Genomic DNA, 18060 nt, shown 5'->3' with positions numbered 1-18060 from the left:
CAGCCCCGCCCTTCCCTCCTCCCCTCAGCTCGAGAATACCCCCGTCTCCCCAGGCCTGATGAAGACTCCTCGGGGCCCTTCTCAGCCCCCCAGGGTCCTGCCCCCTCACTTCCCAGCTCAGAACAGCCTCTTCTTTAATATGTTTATTGATTTTTGAGAGAGGGGAGGGGAGAGAGAAACACTGATTGGCTGCCTCTCATACGCACCCTGACTGGGAACTGAACCAGGGACCTTTCAGTTCACGTGACGACACTCCAACCAACACACCGGCCGGGGCCAGGGCGGTCTCTTCTTTGATTTCCTGTTCAGGCCCTGCTGATAGGTCAGCTCATCTGTACCTAATCAGGAGGTGCTAGGGCCTGGGGGCGATGAACAGGGCTTCTCACCAGTGGTTTGCACAGAGTATTGGAAAGAGCTGTGGTTTGCCTGGTGGTGCCAGCGCCGGGGACGGTGTTTGGGGGAGAGGGTGAGATGGGGGACACCGGGGCAGGAGTCTGAAGGTGCTTTGCCACCCGAAGGCTGGGAAAGCCAGAGACCTCAGTTCAGTGCCAGCTCCCACCTAAAGCCCTGGGCCCTGAGGGGGTGGGAGTGGGGGGCACCCTGGGGTCCGAGGGCTCGGGCCCCAGGGTGGACAGGCCTGGACCACCCAACAGGCCACTGTTTACATTTATTGTCATTACTCCACAAACACCACACAGCCCTCAAATCTCTTCTTTGTCCTAAGTGGAGGTAAAATACATACAATGTAAAATTTGCCATCGTAACCGTTGTTAAGTGTGCAGTTCAGGGTGTTGTGCGTGTTCGCGTCACTGTGCACCCTGGCGCCAGAGCTCTCCGAATCTCCCCGGGTGGAGACTCGGCTCCCAAGGAGCAGCAGCCCCCGTGGTCCCTGCCGCCGCAGCCCCTGGAACCGGCGTCCTTTCCGTTTCAGTGGGTTTGGCGACTGTGGAGGTAGCCCCGGTGGAGTCACGTAGCGTTTGTCTTGTGGTAGTTTATTCTTGGTTATACTGTGTAACAGTGTGTGGATATATGTTTATCAGGCAGCCCTCACTAGTATTTTTGCCACCACAAAAAATGCTGCACAATTGTTTGTGTGCATGTGTTTGCATACTGGAGTTTGCTGCTGGTTTTTTTCTCTGTAGAATAAATGCCCAGGAATGACATAGCTGGGTCAAAGAGAGGAATATTCTTCATTTGTATTTATGTTTTTGGATCCCTTTCTCAAAAATCAGTGGTACCTCATATTTCCATATGTTGTGATCAAAAGTACTGTTTCCCCCTCACGCTCTCCAGCCCTCGCTATTATTACTCTTTTTAAAAAAGATTTTATTTATCTGTTTATTTTTTTAGAGAGGGGAAGGGAGGGAGAAAGAGAGGAAGAGGGACATCAATGTGTGGTTGCCTCTCGCAAGCCCCCTACTAGGGACCAGGCCCACAACCCAAGCATGTGCCCTGGCCAGGAATCGAACTGGCGACCCTTTGGTTCACAGACTGGCACCCAATCCACTGAGCCACACCAGCCAGGGCTTGTCACTCTTTGTAAGTTTTGCTACTCTGATCAGTAATAAGTGGTATCGCACTTAAAATTTACATTTCCTTGACAAATACTGAAGTCTGTCTTTCGGACAGAGTATTGGCCACTCAGATTTTCTCCTGCGTGGGTCACCGATTCACAGGCTCGTCCACGTCCGACCCGATGACTTGAGGCCCTGGCGGCGTGGAGCGGCTCACCTGTCGACAGGTGCTCCCTCCTCGTCAGCCGTGCGCACTGAAACGTGTTCTCCCGTCCACCGGTTTTTTTCTGACTTTGTATATGTTATCTTCTATCCTTCTCAAATTTAAACATTTTATGGCTAGCTGTTCCTCCAGAGCTTCTGGATTTTCTGTTTTGTTTAGAAAAATCCCCTCAAACCTAGGTGTGAGGAGAGTATTATATAAATATTCTCCTATTTTTTTCATTAAATTATTTTAAATATTTAAATTGTTTTCAATATTGTTGAAAATGGTTTTAAATGTTTCCTTATGAAGTTGCTTAAATACACAAACAATATTTAAATGGTCTCAAATATTTAAATTTAAATACATTGAAATCTTTCATCTGTTTGGAATGTGGTTTCCAGAACCTGTGGGGCAGAGAGCTTCAGATGCCGCGTTTCCCACGTGCTGTGCGGCCGTCCAACGCACTGGGGCGCGTTTCTGGACTCGGTTCTTATTCTGTCCCGTAGAGGTATTCCTCTTGTCCTTTACCCTTCACGTATGATTTGATCACCGTGATGCACGGTTAGCTTTCCTGAGGCCGCTCTTACCTAAACATGTCTTCACTGCTGTCGTTTTCCTCTTTACCGTGATGCGAATTCCTTCCAGCTGTCAGATCCCAGGAATGTCAGGAATTCTGCCATAAAAGCCAGAGCAAGGTCCAGAAGGCCTGCCCATGCGCCCTTTCAGGAACCAACCAAGGCAGACAAAGATGTTAGATGAGCACCTACTATGTGCTCAGCACTGTGCTTTCTGCTGGAGCTGGACTGGAAGACAGGGAGCGATATTTTGAGGTTCTTGCTTCTGAGCTCCAGGCCTGTCCCCTCTGCACTGCCTAGCGGTGCCGTGACCCCCATTTCTGCTCTGCCATCTGTTCCTTATTAGGTTTCCCAACAGGGGCCGCTGGAGGGAGGCTGCAGGCTGGAGGAGGAAGGCTGGACGTGCTTTCTCCTGTTTGTCCTTGTGTTCCCTGTAAGCCACTGGCCCCCCAGCGGGAGCAGGCCCACTCGAAAGCTGAATCCAATTTGCAGTTTTTTCAGCACCTCCCCACACCCCTGCCCTGGAGATTTCAGCTCCAGCTGCCAGGTACCGTGTCCTCAGAGGTCTGGGCGCCAGGCCCTGGGTCCCCTCCTGGGAATGCCTGCCGTTGAGTCCGTCCGTCCTCTGCAGCCCTGGGAGAGGGGCTGTGGCCCCCACTGCACCCACGCGCGGTGCACCTTCCGCCACCTAGTTATCAGCGCTTCATTATAAACTCTCCCTTTTCAAATGCCTGGTGTGGCGGCTGTCTCCTGATCCGCCCGGACTGACCCAGGTAATGAGGGACTGTGGGGGCTGTAGGCTGCTTCTCTTGGCCGCCCTGCCTACAGCTCCCCTCCTGCCTCCATTCCCAGAATTATTTGGCCGCTAGTCGCCAAGGAGACGGCTGACAGTTTCCCTTTGCCAAGCCTCCCTGGAGCCCTGCAGAGACATTCCGGAAACTCCCTACTCCCTCCTGCTCCCCGGCCAGGGGACTTGGAGGATCTAGCCAGGTTGGGGGTGGGGGGAGGGGGGACATGTTGGGAGTGGGGAGAGGGAAGCAGACCAGGCGTGAGGACAGAGAGAGAGACGAGAGGTTTCCTTGGGTCTGGCTTCCTCTGCAGCTCTCAAGGGCCTGGCCCGGTCCCGTCAGACCCCTGCAGACACAGACAACCACTGGGCCCAGACCAGGGCTCAGTTCTTGGCCAGACCCTCTGCCCCAGAAAACTGTCCTGGCCCCGTCCCTGTGCACAGGGCAGAAGCCCCACTGCCAGCGGGAGCAGGGAGGAGGCTGGGACCTGTCCAGAGGGAGCGACCTGGGCCCGTGCCCGGCAGTCCGCTCACCCGAGCAGCGTTCTGCACACACAGAGACCTTGTGCGGTGGCCCAAGCACCAGTACCACTCCTGAAAGGAGTGGCGGCAACACTAATGACAGTAACAGCAGTGAGTTTGGGGTGACTCTTACCCCAATGTAAGCTAATGTAAGCACGTGCAACCTATTCCTTTGTTTCCATTACAAGTCGACTCCATGACCGGGGCCCCTGCCCTCCCAGGGTCCCACCCGAATCCAGGAGGCTTGTGAGGTGCCAGGCCCAGGCAGCAGCTCTGACCAGGCGTCCATCAGGGCTGCCGCTGGCCTCCGGGCGTCTCTGCCTCTCTGCGCCTCGGGGGTGGGCCTGGCCGTTTGAGGGTCATCCTCTCCCAGGGACCCGGGACCTCTGACCTGTCCCCACGCTCAGGGAAACCTCTTCCTCTCCACTCAAACCGCCCCCAAAGCACAATCCTTTGTCCTTCTGCTACTTCCACCGAGGACACGTCGCACAACGCTTCAGTGAATTCAGGCTTTAAAAAAAAAATAGGGACAGGGTGACCTGGGTTTTTCTTCTGTCCCATACGATCACGAGGCAGGTAAAACTGGAGACCTGTCTAAAGCTCCGTTGGTTTTACTTTTGCAGAAGTATTTTAAAGTAAACTAAAGACACTGATACACCTCATCCCTGAACACATTGTCATATACATTTTAAGAAAAAATAGAGCCATTGTCTCACGTAATCACAAAACTATTGCCACACATAAAATGAACAGTTTCTAACATTGTCTGACAAACGCCTCGATTCAGAGGGAAAACCCCGAGACTCGGTGGGCAAGTCACTCGCTTGGTGTCGCTCCTCCTGAGCAGCAGAGCCAGGATCTGAGCCCATCTGGTCCCGAGGTGGCCCCCCCGGCCCCCACTTTTGTGCCCTGTCCTTGCCCGCGTCCACTGATCCAGCTCCCACAGGCACGTGGAGGGGCGGCTGGGCAGGTTATTGCCATCACGTTTTTCACGGATCGGGAAACAGAGACCCGGTGGGGCGTCCTGCCCATGGCGGCCCTGGCAGGACTGGCTGCGAAGGGGCTCTCAGGACCGCAGAGGGCAGTTACCAGGCAGCGCTGGTGCAGAAGCCTGGCCTCTTGCCCTGGGGCCCCTGGGGGGCTCCATCCTGCCCCTTCGCCACAGCCTCCCCTGCCCTTCCTTCCCCTCCCGATCTTCGGCCTCTCTTTCCTCACCTTTCATTCTAGGGCCTCATTCATCCCCTCACTTCCTCCAAGGGACAGTTCACAAAGTGACTGAGCAGTGACCCCTGCCGGGCCCTCTGGCCTCCTGGCCCTCCTCCCTCCTCCTCTCAGCCACAAAGGCGGCAGGAGCTGTGTCGCCTGGGCTGCTGAGCCCCTGGCCCATTTCCTCTCCAGCCCTGGGCTTATCTCCTGCTGGAGTTCCCGAGGGCCCATGGTTGGCCTCCAAAAAGGCACACGTGGACACACGTGGAAAAGCCATCTATTTCCAGGAGCATCTGCTCCCTCTGCTTCCTCCCTATCCTTTTGCACTCTGCTCCTCCCTAAGCCTCAGGTTTCAGGACTCCACCTGGTCACAGCAGGCTAGGTCACAGCTGTATTAAGCCCCACAGCCCAATCAGAGGCCCTGTGGCTTGGCTCAGAGCGGCAGGGATGTGAGTGCAAGGCAGGAGGGGGCCAGGGACCAGTCCTCTGGCCCCAAATCTGATACAGTCAGATGCACTGCTGCCCGAAGCCAAGCTGAAGGTTCTCAGAAACCTGGGCGCTTGTTGCGGCCACACCAACACCTGGTCAAAAGACTGGGGCCACCGTGGGGCCACCCTTCCCGTCAGAACAGTGAGGTCTGCCCAGCCTCCTCAGGGGCCAAGTGAAGGCCCCAGAAATTCGCAGAGAGGACACAGCCAGTGGCCAGGAAATACATGTTAACTAGCTGGATAAACAAAACCCTAACACAGCACATGAGTGAGGAAGTTGTGAGCCCCCCTGTCAGAGAGAAGGGGCCTGGTAGTTTCATAGGCTCCTGGCCGGCCTGGAGTGGACACAGCCTCAGGTGCCGGGGACCAGCTGGAGAGTGCCCGAAGGCGGGGAGCAACGCGGGAGTCAAGCCGTCGGTGCAGAGTGCAGAGACTCGGAGCCTGTCCGTGAGCTGCGGAGAGCTGTGCTGTCTCCCGGACGGTCGAAAACACCAGCACACCAGCACATGGCTGTCAGCACACGGCCCATCACGATTATTCCGGTGGAGCCAAGAAGGGCTGTTCGAAATATGGGGTGACGTTTTTAGTAAAGACTTGGATGACTGGTTTTAGAGAGAGAGGAAGGAAGGGAGAGAGAGAGGGAAAGAAACGCCAAGGTGAGAGAGAAACATGGAGCGGCCAGTCAGGGACAGAACCCACAGCCCAGGCACGTGTCCTGCCTGGGAATCGGACTGGCGGCCTTGCACTTCACGGGACGATACCCAGCCAGCTGAGCCACAGCGGTCAGGGCTGGGATGACTTCCACTTGGAGGAGAGAGACGAAGAGTTTTGTAAAGCTTCAGCAGAACTCAACTGCAAGGGTAGGAGTGTTAGGGAAGCCGGTTCCAGTTCAACCCAACAGAAAGAGATCAGAAAGAGACCGTGCACCGCGTGCTAGGTGCCTGCAAGGTGCTTGACGTGTGTGGCCGCCCCGCCTCTCCAGCAGCCTGGCTGGTGGCTGCTTTGCCCAGGTTCACCGATGTTGGTTGGAGAAAAGGCTGACGGGCCCTCTTTCCAAAGGCCGCAGAGGGGCCTCCTGAGCCACAGGGGAGATTCTGCAGACCCACTGAGATTCCTTAGCCTGGTTCTCCAAAATCTCACCTCACACCACTCAAGACACTGGTTCCTCAAGTCCATCCTTATAACCTCCTCTTTTCTGAGTTCAGCTGAGAGACCACTCACCTCTGCGCTGGTTAATTTATGTGTCAACTTCACCAGGTCATGGTGCCGAATATTGGGCCAAACAGGGTTTTGGGTGTGTCTTGGAAGGTGTTTCTGGGTGAGATTAACATTTGACTCTGTGGACTGAGTAAAGCAGAGGGCCCCTACCCGCTGGGGGTGGGCCTCATCCAATCAGTGGGAGGCCCAGATAGAACCCAAAGGTCGACCTTCCCCCCAGGGAGAGGGAACTCCTCACGCCTGGCTGCTTTGAGCTAAAAGGAGGTGTCCCCCGCCTCCCGCTTCCCCCCCTGCTCTGGGCCAGAACTGAAATGCCAGCTCTCCCCAGTCTCAGGCTTGCCAGCTTTCACCCGGGAACTTCCCCCATTGCCCTCTTGGGGCGCCAGCGAGCTGACTGTAGCCCTTGGAAGTGCTGCTGCCACAGTCAGGTGAGCCGTTCCTCTGTTTTTAATCCTCACCCACGGGTGCGTTTGGTGATCTTAGAGAAGGAGGAAGGGATTGAGAGAGAGAGACATCAGTGTGAGAGAGAAAGGTCGATCGGTTGCTTCTTGTGTGTGCCCGGACCAGGGATTGAACTGGCAACATTTTGGTGTGTGGGACGATGCTCCAACGGAACAAGCCACCCAGCCAGGGTGATGGTTTCTTATAATATGTCTCTTTTTATGTGTGCACACATCCCATCAATTTTGTCTATGCGGAGAATCCTTTGGAATACACCTCCCCTCCTTCCCAACTCTTCTTCCCGAGGTCTCCCTTGCTAAGGAGACAGACAGAGTGGGCTGAGAAGCACCTCCCATCAGCTGTCGCCCTGGGGTCCCGGGGAAGAAGGGGCCCAACTGCGCGGGCAGAACAGATGAGGGGCAGGACCAGCACCAACGCTCACTGCAAGCTGGAGACCCTACTCCACTCAGCAGGTAGGGCTGCTGCCCACGCTGCGGTAGACGGCAGGGTCAAGTCCTCATTCTTTGCTCCCAAAGGAGCATCCAATGGAGTCCTGAAGATATTCCCAGTTTAGGGCAGGGGCAAAATGCGTGGGCCCTCTGGCCTGGAGAGTAGGGTCAGTCAAACATGTGTCAGCCCCGCTTCGTGAAAGCCTGACTCCCAGGGACCCTCTGCCATTCTGCTTGAAGCCAAGCAGGGCCTCCAGACCCTAGGGAGGGCATGAAGGGACCTTGGTCACAGATCGAGGGGAGTGAGGCAGGTCTCTGTCCATGGTCTCAGGGCAAGTACGAGGCTGACAGGCCACAGTGAGCACCTCTGGACGAGGTGGGTTGGGGAGGGCCTGCCTGGTGCTCAGCTCTGAAATTTCCTGTCCCTGCTCAGCCCTTATGAACTTGACACCAGACATCAGATCCCCAGGGTTGCTGGGGTCGAGGTTTCTCACCCTCTCAACCTGTCACCAGGGGATGGAAAACTCTGACCTCATCTCAGGCTGACATGGGAAGACAGCCATAGGGCCGCAGGACATGGAGGGAGAGGGAGGGAGAGGGAGGGGGGGGTGGGAGAGCAGGTGCCCTGGGATTTAGACCGCCCTGGTCAGGAGGGTTCCAGCTCCAGAGCCCAGAACTTCGCAGGTCAGATCCAGATAGGAGCGGGCTTGATGGTGCACCGGCTACATGTGGGTGCGGTTCACATGTGTGTGTGTATTTTATCATGCACATATAAAAGTATATTAAAAAGAAAGGTACAGCTTGATGAACTGAAGTGTAATTTCTACTCACGTCAGGAAACAGGATGTTATTGCGCCTAAGAGCCCCCACACGCTAGTGCAAGTGTTTTCATCTCATGTTCGCAACAGGCTTCTCCAGAAAGAGGAGGCTCAGAAACGCCCCCAAGTGTCACAGTTCCTCGTTCAAACCCACACTGGGGCTTTCTAATTCCAGAGCCACAGCTGCAGCTGCTTGTCTGAACGAACCGGGAAGACACAGCGGGCACCAGCCCTTCGCAGGCCTGTCTGAGCCTCGGGGACCTTGTGGCCTGTGGGCTGCCCGCTGGGGTCCAGCATGGGGCGGGCAGTTGGACTCTGTGAGATGGGGGCCTTTTTCAACTGTCTCAGTAACACATCGTGAGATAAAAATGCAGGGAGCTGGGGGCCTCCCCCAGGTGCGCCCCAGCCAGGTCCTGCCCTCCTCGACTCTGCATTATGGATGGAGTGAATCATCTGGTAAATAATTCACCTTTAATCAGGGCAGTGAGGGTAACAGGAGAGCAGGGTCGAAGGTGTTGGAAGGGCTGAGGTGGGCAACCTGAGCTGGAACCCCGTCCTTCTACGGCTGAGCTTTGCTCTGGGGAGATCGAGCTGGAGAGCCAGGCAGGCTCCATCTCGGACTCTCGGCCACCCAGGGGGATGGGGCCATGGTGAGCCCACGGGCCCTGTGTAGCCCACCCAGCCTGCTGCTGCTGCCACCCTCCTGCCTTCTGTATTTGGGGGCCTCAGGTGAGTGATACTCAACCCCTACCCACCCCATGTAGCCCTTTCCCACTCACATTCCATTATCTCTTCCCTGTCTTCCTCGAGATCCTTTGGCACACGCATAGCCATTCAGTGAAGGCCATGAACTTCGATGATCTGCTAGGAGTTAGCCAGCACGCACCGAGCAACCGTGACTTGTCAGGGTGGGGAGGCAGGGCCCGCACACAGCCCCCCACATTGCCTTAAACCTGGGGGTTATCCCGAGCATGGACGTGACATGGTCAGATCTGGTTCCGTAAAGTTCCCTCCATGCCAGGTGGTCTTCACGCATCAGCAGCTGTTGGCTTTGGAAGGAATCAGTTTCTGGGTTCTTGTCCTTCTCAATTCATCGGACATCCGAATTTTGCCTTTGGTCCCTCCTTCCGCTCATCCTTTCTTCTCTGTCTTATCAAACCCTGCCCTGAAGCCCCAACTGCACAACAGGACCAGAGGCTCTGGGAAAGGGGGGAGCAGGAGAACCCAGGGCAGCTCAGATGCCCTGCGTTGTCTCTGTCCCAGGGCAGCCTGATGAGGAGGTGGTGTCCATCCAGGGAGTGAGGGGTGGCTCTGTGGAGCTGACCTGTGGCTTCCCAACTGCCCCCCTGGCGGTCTTCTGGAGCTTCACCCCCCTGGGATCACTGATCCCCGGCCTGTGGCTGTCACCAATGGAGCAGAGGTTAAGGTGGAGGCCGGGGCCTTGGTTCTGGGGACCGTGAGCCTGCGAAACAGCAACCTGGTGCTGGGGGGGCTGCGGGAGGATGCCCGAGGCCACTTCCTGTGCCAGGCCTTGCAGGCGGCGGGTGGCGGACTGCACACTGCCTGCTCCCACTTCAGTCTGGCCGTGCTCGGTGAGCCGTCCAGCTCGGGACCCTGGCTTGAGCTGCCGTGCCTGCTGCTTTGCATCCCTTGCATGTGCTTCCAGCTGTTTTCTGCAGGGCTGGGGTTCTGCAAGGCCTGTCCCCCAGGGGAGGGGGAGGCCTGGGGTGTTCAGGAACCCAGTGGGCAGGTCAGCCCCCAGCTGGCAGGGGCCATGCCAGTGGATGCAGCGGGGCCCTGCCTGAGCCTGCAATAACCAACACAGCCTCTTCCTTCTCTGGCCAGTGCCCGTATCGAAGCCTCAGGTAAGGCTGAGTGAGCCGTCCCCCGTGGAGGGGGCATCCGTGGTGGCCATGTGCGCAGTGCGGGAGGGCACGGAGCCCGTGATCTTTGCCTGGAAGCATCAGGCGCCCCGAAGCCCCGGGGAGGCCCTGCTGGGGGTCACGGAGCCGCTGCTACAGCTGGACCCAGTCAATCGGACACACTTGGGCTGGTACATGTGCAGTGCCCGCAACGCAGTCAACCAGCTGAGCAGTGACGAAACCTTCTTGGATGTCATCTGTGAGTCAGATTGGGGGTGAGGGGAGGTCGCCAGGGCCGCACTTGGCCCCCTGGCACACCTAAGACCCCCCAGGAGGGCCCCAGCCTGGGGCCCTGCACCCACCAGGCCAGATGCAGCTCCAGTACAAGGGGGTTTAACCTGGTCAAAATCTCGGGCCCCTCTTCCCAGGAAAATGTGCATAGATTCCTGTCACAATTTACCCACAGGTCTTGGGGTTAGTCCTGGAGGACTCCCAGGGACCACCTGCACCCTGGGAAACTGGAAGCAGGCCTGTGGGAAGAGAGGGCTGCAAGCTGGTCCCAAGAGGGACTTCCGAGAGCAACAAAGGGTTATTTTCCGAACGTGTGAAGAACCCCCAGACGGCCAGTGAGGAGGAAGCAGGAGCCACGCAGAAGTGGACAAAAGGCCAGAGCAGCCATTTCAGTAGAAAGAGAGCAGAGGATGCTGGTGAACTTCCGGACGAGATGAGAAGCTGGGTGAAGGGTGAAGGCCAGCGTGGCCCAGGGCAGCCCCGGGTGGGACGGCAGCCCCTCTCGGGGTTTCGAGTACTCGCGATGGCGCTGAGCCCAGTGGAGACGTGCTTAGAGTGACAGTCACACTGGACTTGGAGGGAGTAGTCTAAAGAAAGAATACAAAATAGCTCACCAGTAATTTTTTATATTGCTTGTAAACCGAAATGATCATATATTGAATATATTTGGTTAAGTAAAAAAATTTAAAGTTATTAAGACCCATTGATGGGTTTTGCTTGGTTGAGCAGGGTATTTTCTCTTTGGGGGATCTGGCTACTGGGCTTTTCAACCTGTATTTGTGGAGCAGGGGGACCAGAGGAGTCAGGGAGCAGGGGCTGACAGTGTCCTGTGGGCCTTGGAGGTGGCTGGTGGTCACTGTAAATCCAGGAAGGTGGAGGAGACGGATGAGCAGTTCTCGGAAAAATGTGGGAGCAGAACGGAGGCAGGCAAAACAATTTGGTCCTCTCCAGGAGTCGGGGAGGAAGAGGACACGAGAGTGGGGGGGCGGGGACCCCGAGAAAGTGGACAGGGCTGGCTGCTGGGATTGCACTGGGGGCATCTTCCCACCCTGTTCTCTCCCCTCTCCAGTTGAGAGGGACCAACCGAACCAAGAAAGCCCCGGATGCTAGGCACTGGGAGAGGGCTGGGCACCCTCCTCCCCCTCCTCCTGGCCAACTCAGCCTGGGCCCCTGCCTCAGCCCAGTGCACTGGTCCCCTGGGGAAGCCTCAACGTTCCCCTCTGGACTCCCAACAGCCTGGGGGCTCACCTCGCAGGCCCTGATCTCCTGGACTCTGGTCTCCTTAGGGGCTTCACAGAGTGGCTGGCACAGCTGGTGCCTAATTCATGGCCGCCTAGTGGAGAGTAAATTCAGTGATCATTACATGAGTGAGTAAAGGAACCAGGACCAACCGGGGAGGTGTGACGAGCCTTCTTTGCCCTCCAGATGGTCCAGACGCCCCTGTGATCACCGTGGAGTCTCCAGGCTTCACCGATGAGGGCTTCTGGGCGGGTGAGAGGGAGGAAGTGACTCTGAGCTGCCTGGCTGCGTCCAATCCGCCCAGTGGCTACCTGTGGCTGCGTGAGCACGCCCAGGTCCACGCTGGCTCCACCTACACCATCAGCAGTGCCAGCCGCGCCCACACCGGCCTGTACACCTGCCTGGCCCACAACAGCTGCTTGGACACCCGCACAGAGGCTGCCGTCCGGCTGACCATCTACTGTGAGGGTGTGGGGAGGGGCCTCCCGCAGGAGCCTCTGCATGTCAGAACCACAGATGCCCCGTGGGAACCGGGTGGGAGTTTGGGGGAGGCAGGGCTGGGGGATTAAATGGAGATGCACAGCAGGGGGAGAGGCTGAAAAAAACCAGGGAAGGGGCAAGCAGAGGGACAGCCCCCGATTCTATACAGACAGCCCCCCTTCCAAGTGATCGCCCCCACGGTCCCCAGACTGAGCTGAGGCACAGAGACGGGTAGAGTTTGAGGACAGTGAGGCAAAGTGCCCAGGGCAAGGACGAGAGTGGGGCACGGGACACTTCCCCGCTGGGAGCCTCTGGGGTTGCCCAGTGACTCTGCCCTCCTGCCCAACCCCCCAAACACTGCCCCTGACCTGAGAACTAACTCGGCCTTCTGCTCACCAGCCCCCCTCAGAGGCATCAGTCTCTCCCTGTTCCCCCACCTCTCCCGATGCCCCCATGCTGGCCCCTCTGGGTCATTGGCCTTGCGGCCTGGGCCAGCCCCATCCAAACCCCCTTCTCCCCCAGACCCCCCCGAGGGGCAGCCCTCCTGTACAGCGCTCCCCACCTCTGGGGCTGTGACTTTGGTCTGCGCCTGGCCTGGGGGGCTTCCAACTGCCCAGCTGCAGTGGGAAGGGCCCCATGGGACTGGCCCAACCGCCCTTGGCAACGTCACCTGGAGGCAGGCAGCAGCCCAGCTGCGGAACGGCAGCACCTTCACCTGCACTGGCCAGCACCCGGCCCTGGCACCGCTCGCCCTCTGCAGGATCACGCTCTGTGAGTGGACACAGCAGGACTTGGACGTTCCAGGCCAAGGAGTGGGTAGGGTCAGGGGAGGGAAGGGAGGGGCCCTGGGGAGCTCCAGGCCCCCCACTGTGGGACCTGCCATGTGACGAGGAGTCGGACAGCGCTCTGCTCAGGCCTGCCTCCCAGTGTCCGTCCACCCAGCCCAGGTCTCAGTCTGCATGGTGGCCCGTCCTTTTCAGCTCAGGCTTGGAGCCCGGGGACCCTCCTAACTGTCCCCCAGCCCCCAGGGTCCACAGGCTCTCAGCCCCTGCTGCTCTGCTCCTGCTCTGCTTCTGTCGTTCCGTGCATGCTGGCCTCAGGCTGGGCCCGCACCTTTCTCTCCACCTTGAAAACTCCTCTCTGTCTACAGGACCGAGTTTAAATGTCATCCTGCTTTCAAAGTTCGTCCTTCACTCTGAAGCCCCAGCGGGCTGTCTCTCCACCTGTAGCCCCACACTCATCACATGGTGTTGTAATTGTTAGCTCAGCGTTTGCTCCACTCTTTCTCTGGCTCGTGGCCAGCCTTCCATACGTGATGATTGAGAAAGTGCATGAGTTGACGGAGTAACGTGCAGGAATGTGTGAGTGAGGCAGTAAGTGAAGGACAGAGAGAAGGGGCGAGACTGCTGCGTCCCTCTTCCCCCGTAGGGACATGCTGAGCTGTTTGTTCCCTACTCAGAGGAGCCCCTCCAGAGCCTTGCTTGCTGGACCAGGGCCACAGTGGGGGACCAGTTCATCATGCTGAGCTGTGAGTGGGCTGGAGGCGAGCCCCCGGCCCTGCTGAGCTGGCTGGACGACCAGCAGCAGCCCCTGGGCAGCAGCGGCTCCTCGCGGGCCGTGCACCTCCTGAGGGCCCGGGGAAGATCTGGCCGGCAGAGAGTTCATCTGCCAGGGCTCTCACCCACTCAGGGCCCCCGGCCCCCGCTGCCGGCTCCAGCTGGGTGAGCGGGGGCTAGTGGCCGCGTTGTGGGGCCGGGTTGGGGGAGCGGCCCTTTGGAACGGGGATGAGGGGCTCCGGGGAAGCCTGGAATGCACAGTGAGTCAGGAGACTGAGTCACCCCACCTCCCAGGGCCTCGACTGTTTCTGATCCATAAAATCAGGAGGTTTAGTCTAGGTCTGTGTTGTCCAATGAAAATAATGAAAATATAATGTAAGCCATGTGTTTAATTTTAAGTTTTCTTGTAGACACATTTTAAAAAGCAAGAAGAAATAAGCAAAACACTTTCTTCAACTCAATATATCCAGTCTACGATCATTTCAATGTGTAATAGAAAATTAGTAATGAGATACATCACATTGTTTTTTTCTTTCCCTGTTGCCTTCAAAATGTGGTGTATTCACAAGGCACAGCCCATCTCCAGGCTCACAGGCCACATTTCAAGTGCTTTGTAGTCACAAGTGGCTGGGCAGGGCCCATCTAGCCAAAGAGGGGCTCTGACCACGGTCCCCTTTGCATCAATTTGCATGAGAAGGGCCTGATTATCTTCTTGACTTGAATTCATGCTTCAGGTGTCAGGGCCTTTACCTCTCTCACCCCCTCCAGTCGTCTTTGGTCAGGTTTCTTCCAGCCGGTCCCATCTATTGTTGACTCAAGGAAAAGAATTAAACGTGGAGGGGAAAAGGTGGGATGACCTAGAGAGAGGCCCTTGTGTGGACCGCTTCTCCAGCCTCGGTGACCAGCCTGCGTCCAGGGGCTCTGAGAAACTGCTCCACCCAAAATGTTTTCCTCCCTTCTTAGTCTCAGGGCTGGACGCTCCCTCAGAGGTTCTCTGATGCCTGCGAGGGGGTCTGCAGGAGTCAGCTCATAAACACCGGGCCCCCGCTGCGGGCCCGGCCCTGTGCCAGGGCGGGAGGTGGTGGCCGCTGGGGGCAAGGAGGTGCTGTGCCAGGGGCTGAGGGGGAGGCGGTTCATGCCGAGGTGAATGCGGCAGGGCCCGCTGCCGGAGCTGAGCAGGGCTTATGGGGAAGAACACGGCTGTTAGCACTGTGCTTGGGGCGGGCAGACTGGGCCAGGAACAGGGCAGAGAATGGAAGCCTGAGTGAGGGCAGACTGGCCTGAGACAAGCTTCGCTGCCGACTCCGCAGCCCGGGGGTCCTCTCCCCCCTCCCCACTCACCCCCAGGTCTTCCCACTAGCCCCGATGCAGGGGCATCTCTCAGCCTCCTTCTCTCTGTCCCCCCAGAAGCCCCCCAGCTGGCAGTAGCTAAGCCCCAGGTGTCAGTCCTGGAGGGGGAAGAGGCCTGGCTGAGATGTACCCTCCAGGGGGGCACACCGCCTGCCCGCCTCCTCTGGCTGGGGCCGCAGGGACAGCCACTGGAACAGGGCACCTCTGGATTCATGCTGCACCGGGAGGACGCCCAGCTCCGCCTTAGCATCCGAGGCACCAACCCAGCGCGGCACAGGGGCACCTACCAGTGTGTGGCCCGCAACGCCCTGGGCAGCTGCAGCCGCAGCTGCAGCACCCTGTTGGAGGTCCTGAGTGAGTGGGGGCGGTGTGTGTCTGTGTGGCGGCGGGGACAGGGACCCTCCAGCCCACAGGGCCCTGCAGGTGGAAAGCGCTGGGGTCCCTACTGCAGGATTTGGACCCATGGCCCCCCTCGGGCACAGGAGGCTGGCTGGGCTGGGCGGGGTGAAGCTCACACACTCTGGAGCACAGACAGACGAGCTCTGTCTCCTTGTGCTCAGTGTGGAGATGAGGAAACCGAGGCCTAGGAATGGAAGTCCAGGGCCACACAGACCCAAACCACGCAGAATCGATCCAGTCTGCGCATTCTGGCTTAGGGCCTCTCCCAGCTCTCAACGAAGCTGAACAAATGCGGGCACCAAGCACCCCCGCACCCGTGCCTGGCTGCGGGTGTGCGTGTGGCAGCGTGACATGTCCTCATGCGCGATGCCTGCCGGGGCTCCCCCGGTCCCTGGTCCCAGCGCGGAGCCTGTGGGGAAGAGGGGTTGCCCGCTGCGATTCTGGCTGGTTGCTCAAGGAATGTGCCTTTTCCTTTCCTTTCTGCAGGCCTGGGCCAGTTGCTTGTTCCCATGTGAGTGCGGAATCCGGCAGGTGGGGGGCCAGGACTCTCCTCTCACTGGGAAGGAGGGGTGGGGAAGTGCGGATGTCACTAACTTCACTCTCCCCCTTCAACCTGTCTTCAGGGAGCAAAGTCAGCGACACAGGGGCTCAACGGAGGACCCAGAGGCACAGGCAGGCAAGCACCCTTCTGTCCCCAAGGTCACTCCCGTGTAAGGGGAGCAGTCCTGACTTGCACACACGATGCCAGGTCTCTGTCGTCCTCCAAGAACGACCTGGAACACCCTGAAGGCGTTTGTCTCCTCCACTCATGTCTGTTCTTCAGGCACTGACACGCCCTGCACCACGCCCGGTTCGGATCCTGCGCAAGAACCTTCAGACGCTCCGGTCAGTGTCACCATCACGGTGACCGCCACGCCGTGAGGCCCTGAGGACCGTGCTCAGGGACACAGGTTTGGGTGGAAAGAGCCCCCCTGTCACACTTGGTCTTCAAAGCCAGATAGCTGAGGCACGACCTCCCCTTCCCCACTTCATGCCCAGCATTCACCACCCATGCAAGGCCCAGCTGCATGGCGTCCAAGTGGCTTGGTTAAAAGAGGAACCCTGGTCCAGCGGGAGAAAGACAGAGGCGGAAGGCCAAGGAGGACACAGCTGCAGAGCAGCCCAGCCGGCTGTGCGAGCGCCCACGCGGGCACCGGTGCTGGAAGCAGTGCCTGGTGGGCAGCGGGCTGCTTCCGGAGCGATTCCTCAATAAACCACACTCGTGAGCGGTGCCCTCACGAGTCCGGGGTCATTGTAGCGGCAGCTCCCACCGGACAAAGCTAACCCAGGCTCAGGCGGGTCCCAGGTTTTCCTACTGGGAGACCACGGGTAGGAATGTATTACCCTCATTCAGCTTACGAGACGAGGTCCTCTAGTTCTTTCCTTTCCACGTCTCAAATCGCTTCCCTAGGACACAAGCTTCTACCATGGGACCTGTTTATGGGTGAAGGATCATCCCCATGTCGGCAGGGGTCAAAGGGTTGCAGCCGCTAGACCCCAGGAGTCTGCGTGTCCCACCCGGGGCACTGGTGCTGCAGATGTGGCTTCCTGCCTCTGGGCCTGGGGAGCTGGCTGAGAGGGGACCCCGGCTGTTCCAAAGTCACCGTCTGCTGGCTGCCAGCATGACTCACTGGCTCCGAGTGTGTGTGTGCCTGTAACGTGGGGGAGACACAAACGAACGCTTGTTCCACTGGCCAGGAGGGAAGACGCGGCTCCGCGGGGGAGAAAGGGCGCCGAGCAGAGTCCCGCCAGGGACGAGGCAAGTGGCGCCCGAGAGGAGGGAAGAGTGACGGAAGCTGGAGTTGCCGCTTGGGTTCTCGCAGATTCAGACTTTATTAGAAAAGGGGTTTCGGGGTCCCTCGGCGCTCTCAGGGCTTAGGGACACCTTATTTAAACATAGAAAATGAGATATCGCAACACCTCACCCCATGCAAAAGGCCCTGTTGGCTTTCTGGTCAAAGCAGTCCAGACACTTCTTAATTTTTTTTTAGGGCAATAAAACAAAGCTGCTCCTAGAGGGGCTAAATTTTACCCTGCAGATCACAGAGATGTTGCTCCAGGTGATGGCACGACACAGCCCACGTGGCCTTGGCCGGGTGGCTCAGCCTTTCGGAGCGTTGTCCCCTACACCAGAAGGTTGCGGGTTCAAGGCCTGGCCAGGGCTGTGGACAGGAGGCAGCTGATCGGTTTCCCTCTCATTGACGCCTCTCTCTCAAATCAATACACGTGTCCTCGGGTGAGGATTAAACAAAACCCCAGACCAGTGAGGAGAGACCCGCTCCTTCCCCCTTCCTCATCCTCCTCTCCCATTCCCCTCTTCCTTCCAAAGAAGCACTGAGTGCCCCTGAGGGGGGCGTCTGCCTGCTCTGACAGCTCCATGGTGCGGGTGCTTCCCTCCCCCACAAACCCGGTTCTAGGTCCTGTTGCCTCAGGGCCTGGATCTCCGCAGTCGGAACAGTGGGACTGACTCACTGGGCTCGGGAGGGGGTTGCCAGTGGGCGGCGGGTGGAGGCTCCAGTTTCCGAGGGACATCCACGCCCATCCCAGCAACCAGCCACACGCGGCTTTTCTACCGACAGGGGGCGTCTGAGAGCTCGTCCCCGCGGCCGCTCTCCACGACA

General features: G+C 58.2%; 1 protein-coding gene across 1 annotated transcript; it reads left to right on the top strand.

Annotated features, from left to right (window-relative positions):
• The first annotated feature begins 8870 nt into the window (after positions 1-8870).
• Positions 8871-16321, top strand: VSIG10L2 (V-set and immunoglobulin domain containing 10 like 2). The gene is given in 10 exon segments (XM_053659434.1): positions 8871-8983; positions 9497-9606; positions 9609-9815; positions 10069-10344; positions 11802-12077; positions 12618-12866; positions 13555-13733; positions 13735-13816; positions 15059-15355; positions 16224-16321. Coding segments are annotated over 10 exon segments (1887 nt in total).
• Positions 16322-18060: the final 1739 nt, after the last annotated feature.

This window comes from Artibeus jamaicensis, unplaced genomic scaffold (assembly GCF_021234435.1).
Source record: "Artibeus jamaicensis isolate MK-2021 breed Jamaican fruit bat unplaced genomic scaffold, CSHL_Jam_final scaffold_660, whole genome shotgun sequence".
In the NCBI taxonomy this organism is placed as follows: Eukaryota; Metazoa; Chordata; class Mammalia; order Chiroptera; family Phyllostomidae; genus Artibeus; species Artibeus jamaicensis.
This window is presented reverse-complemented; position numbering and strand designations above follow the sequence as displayed.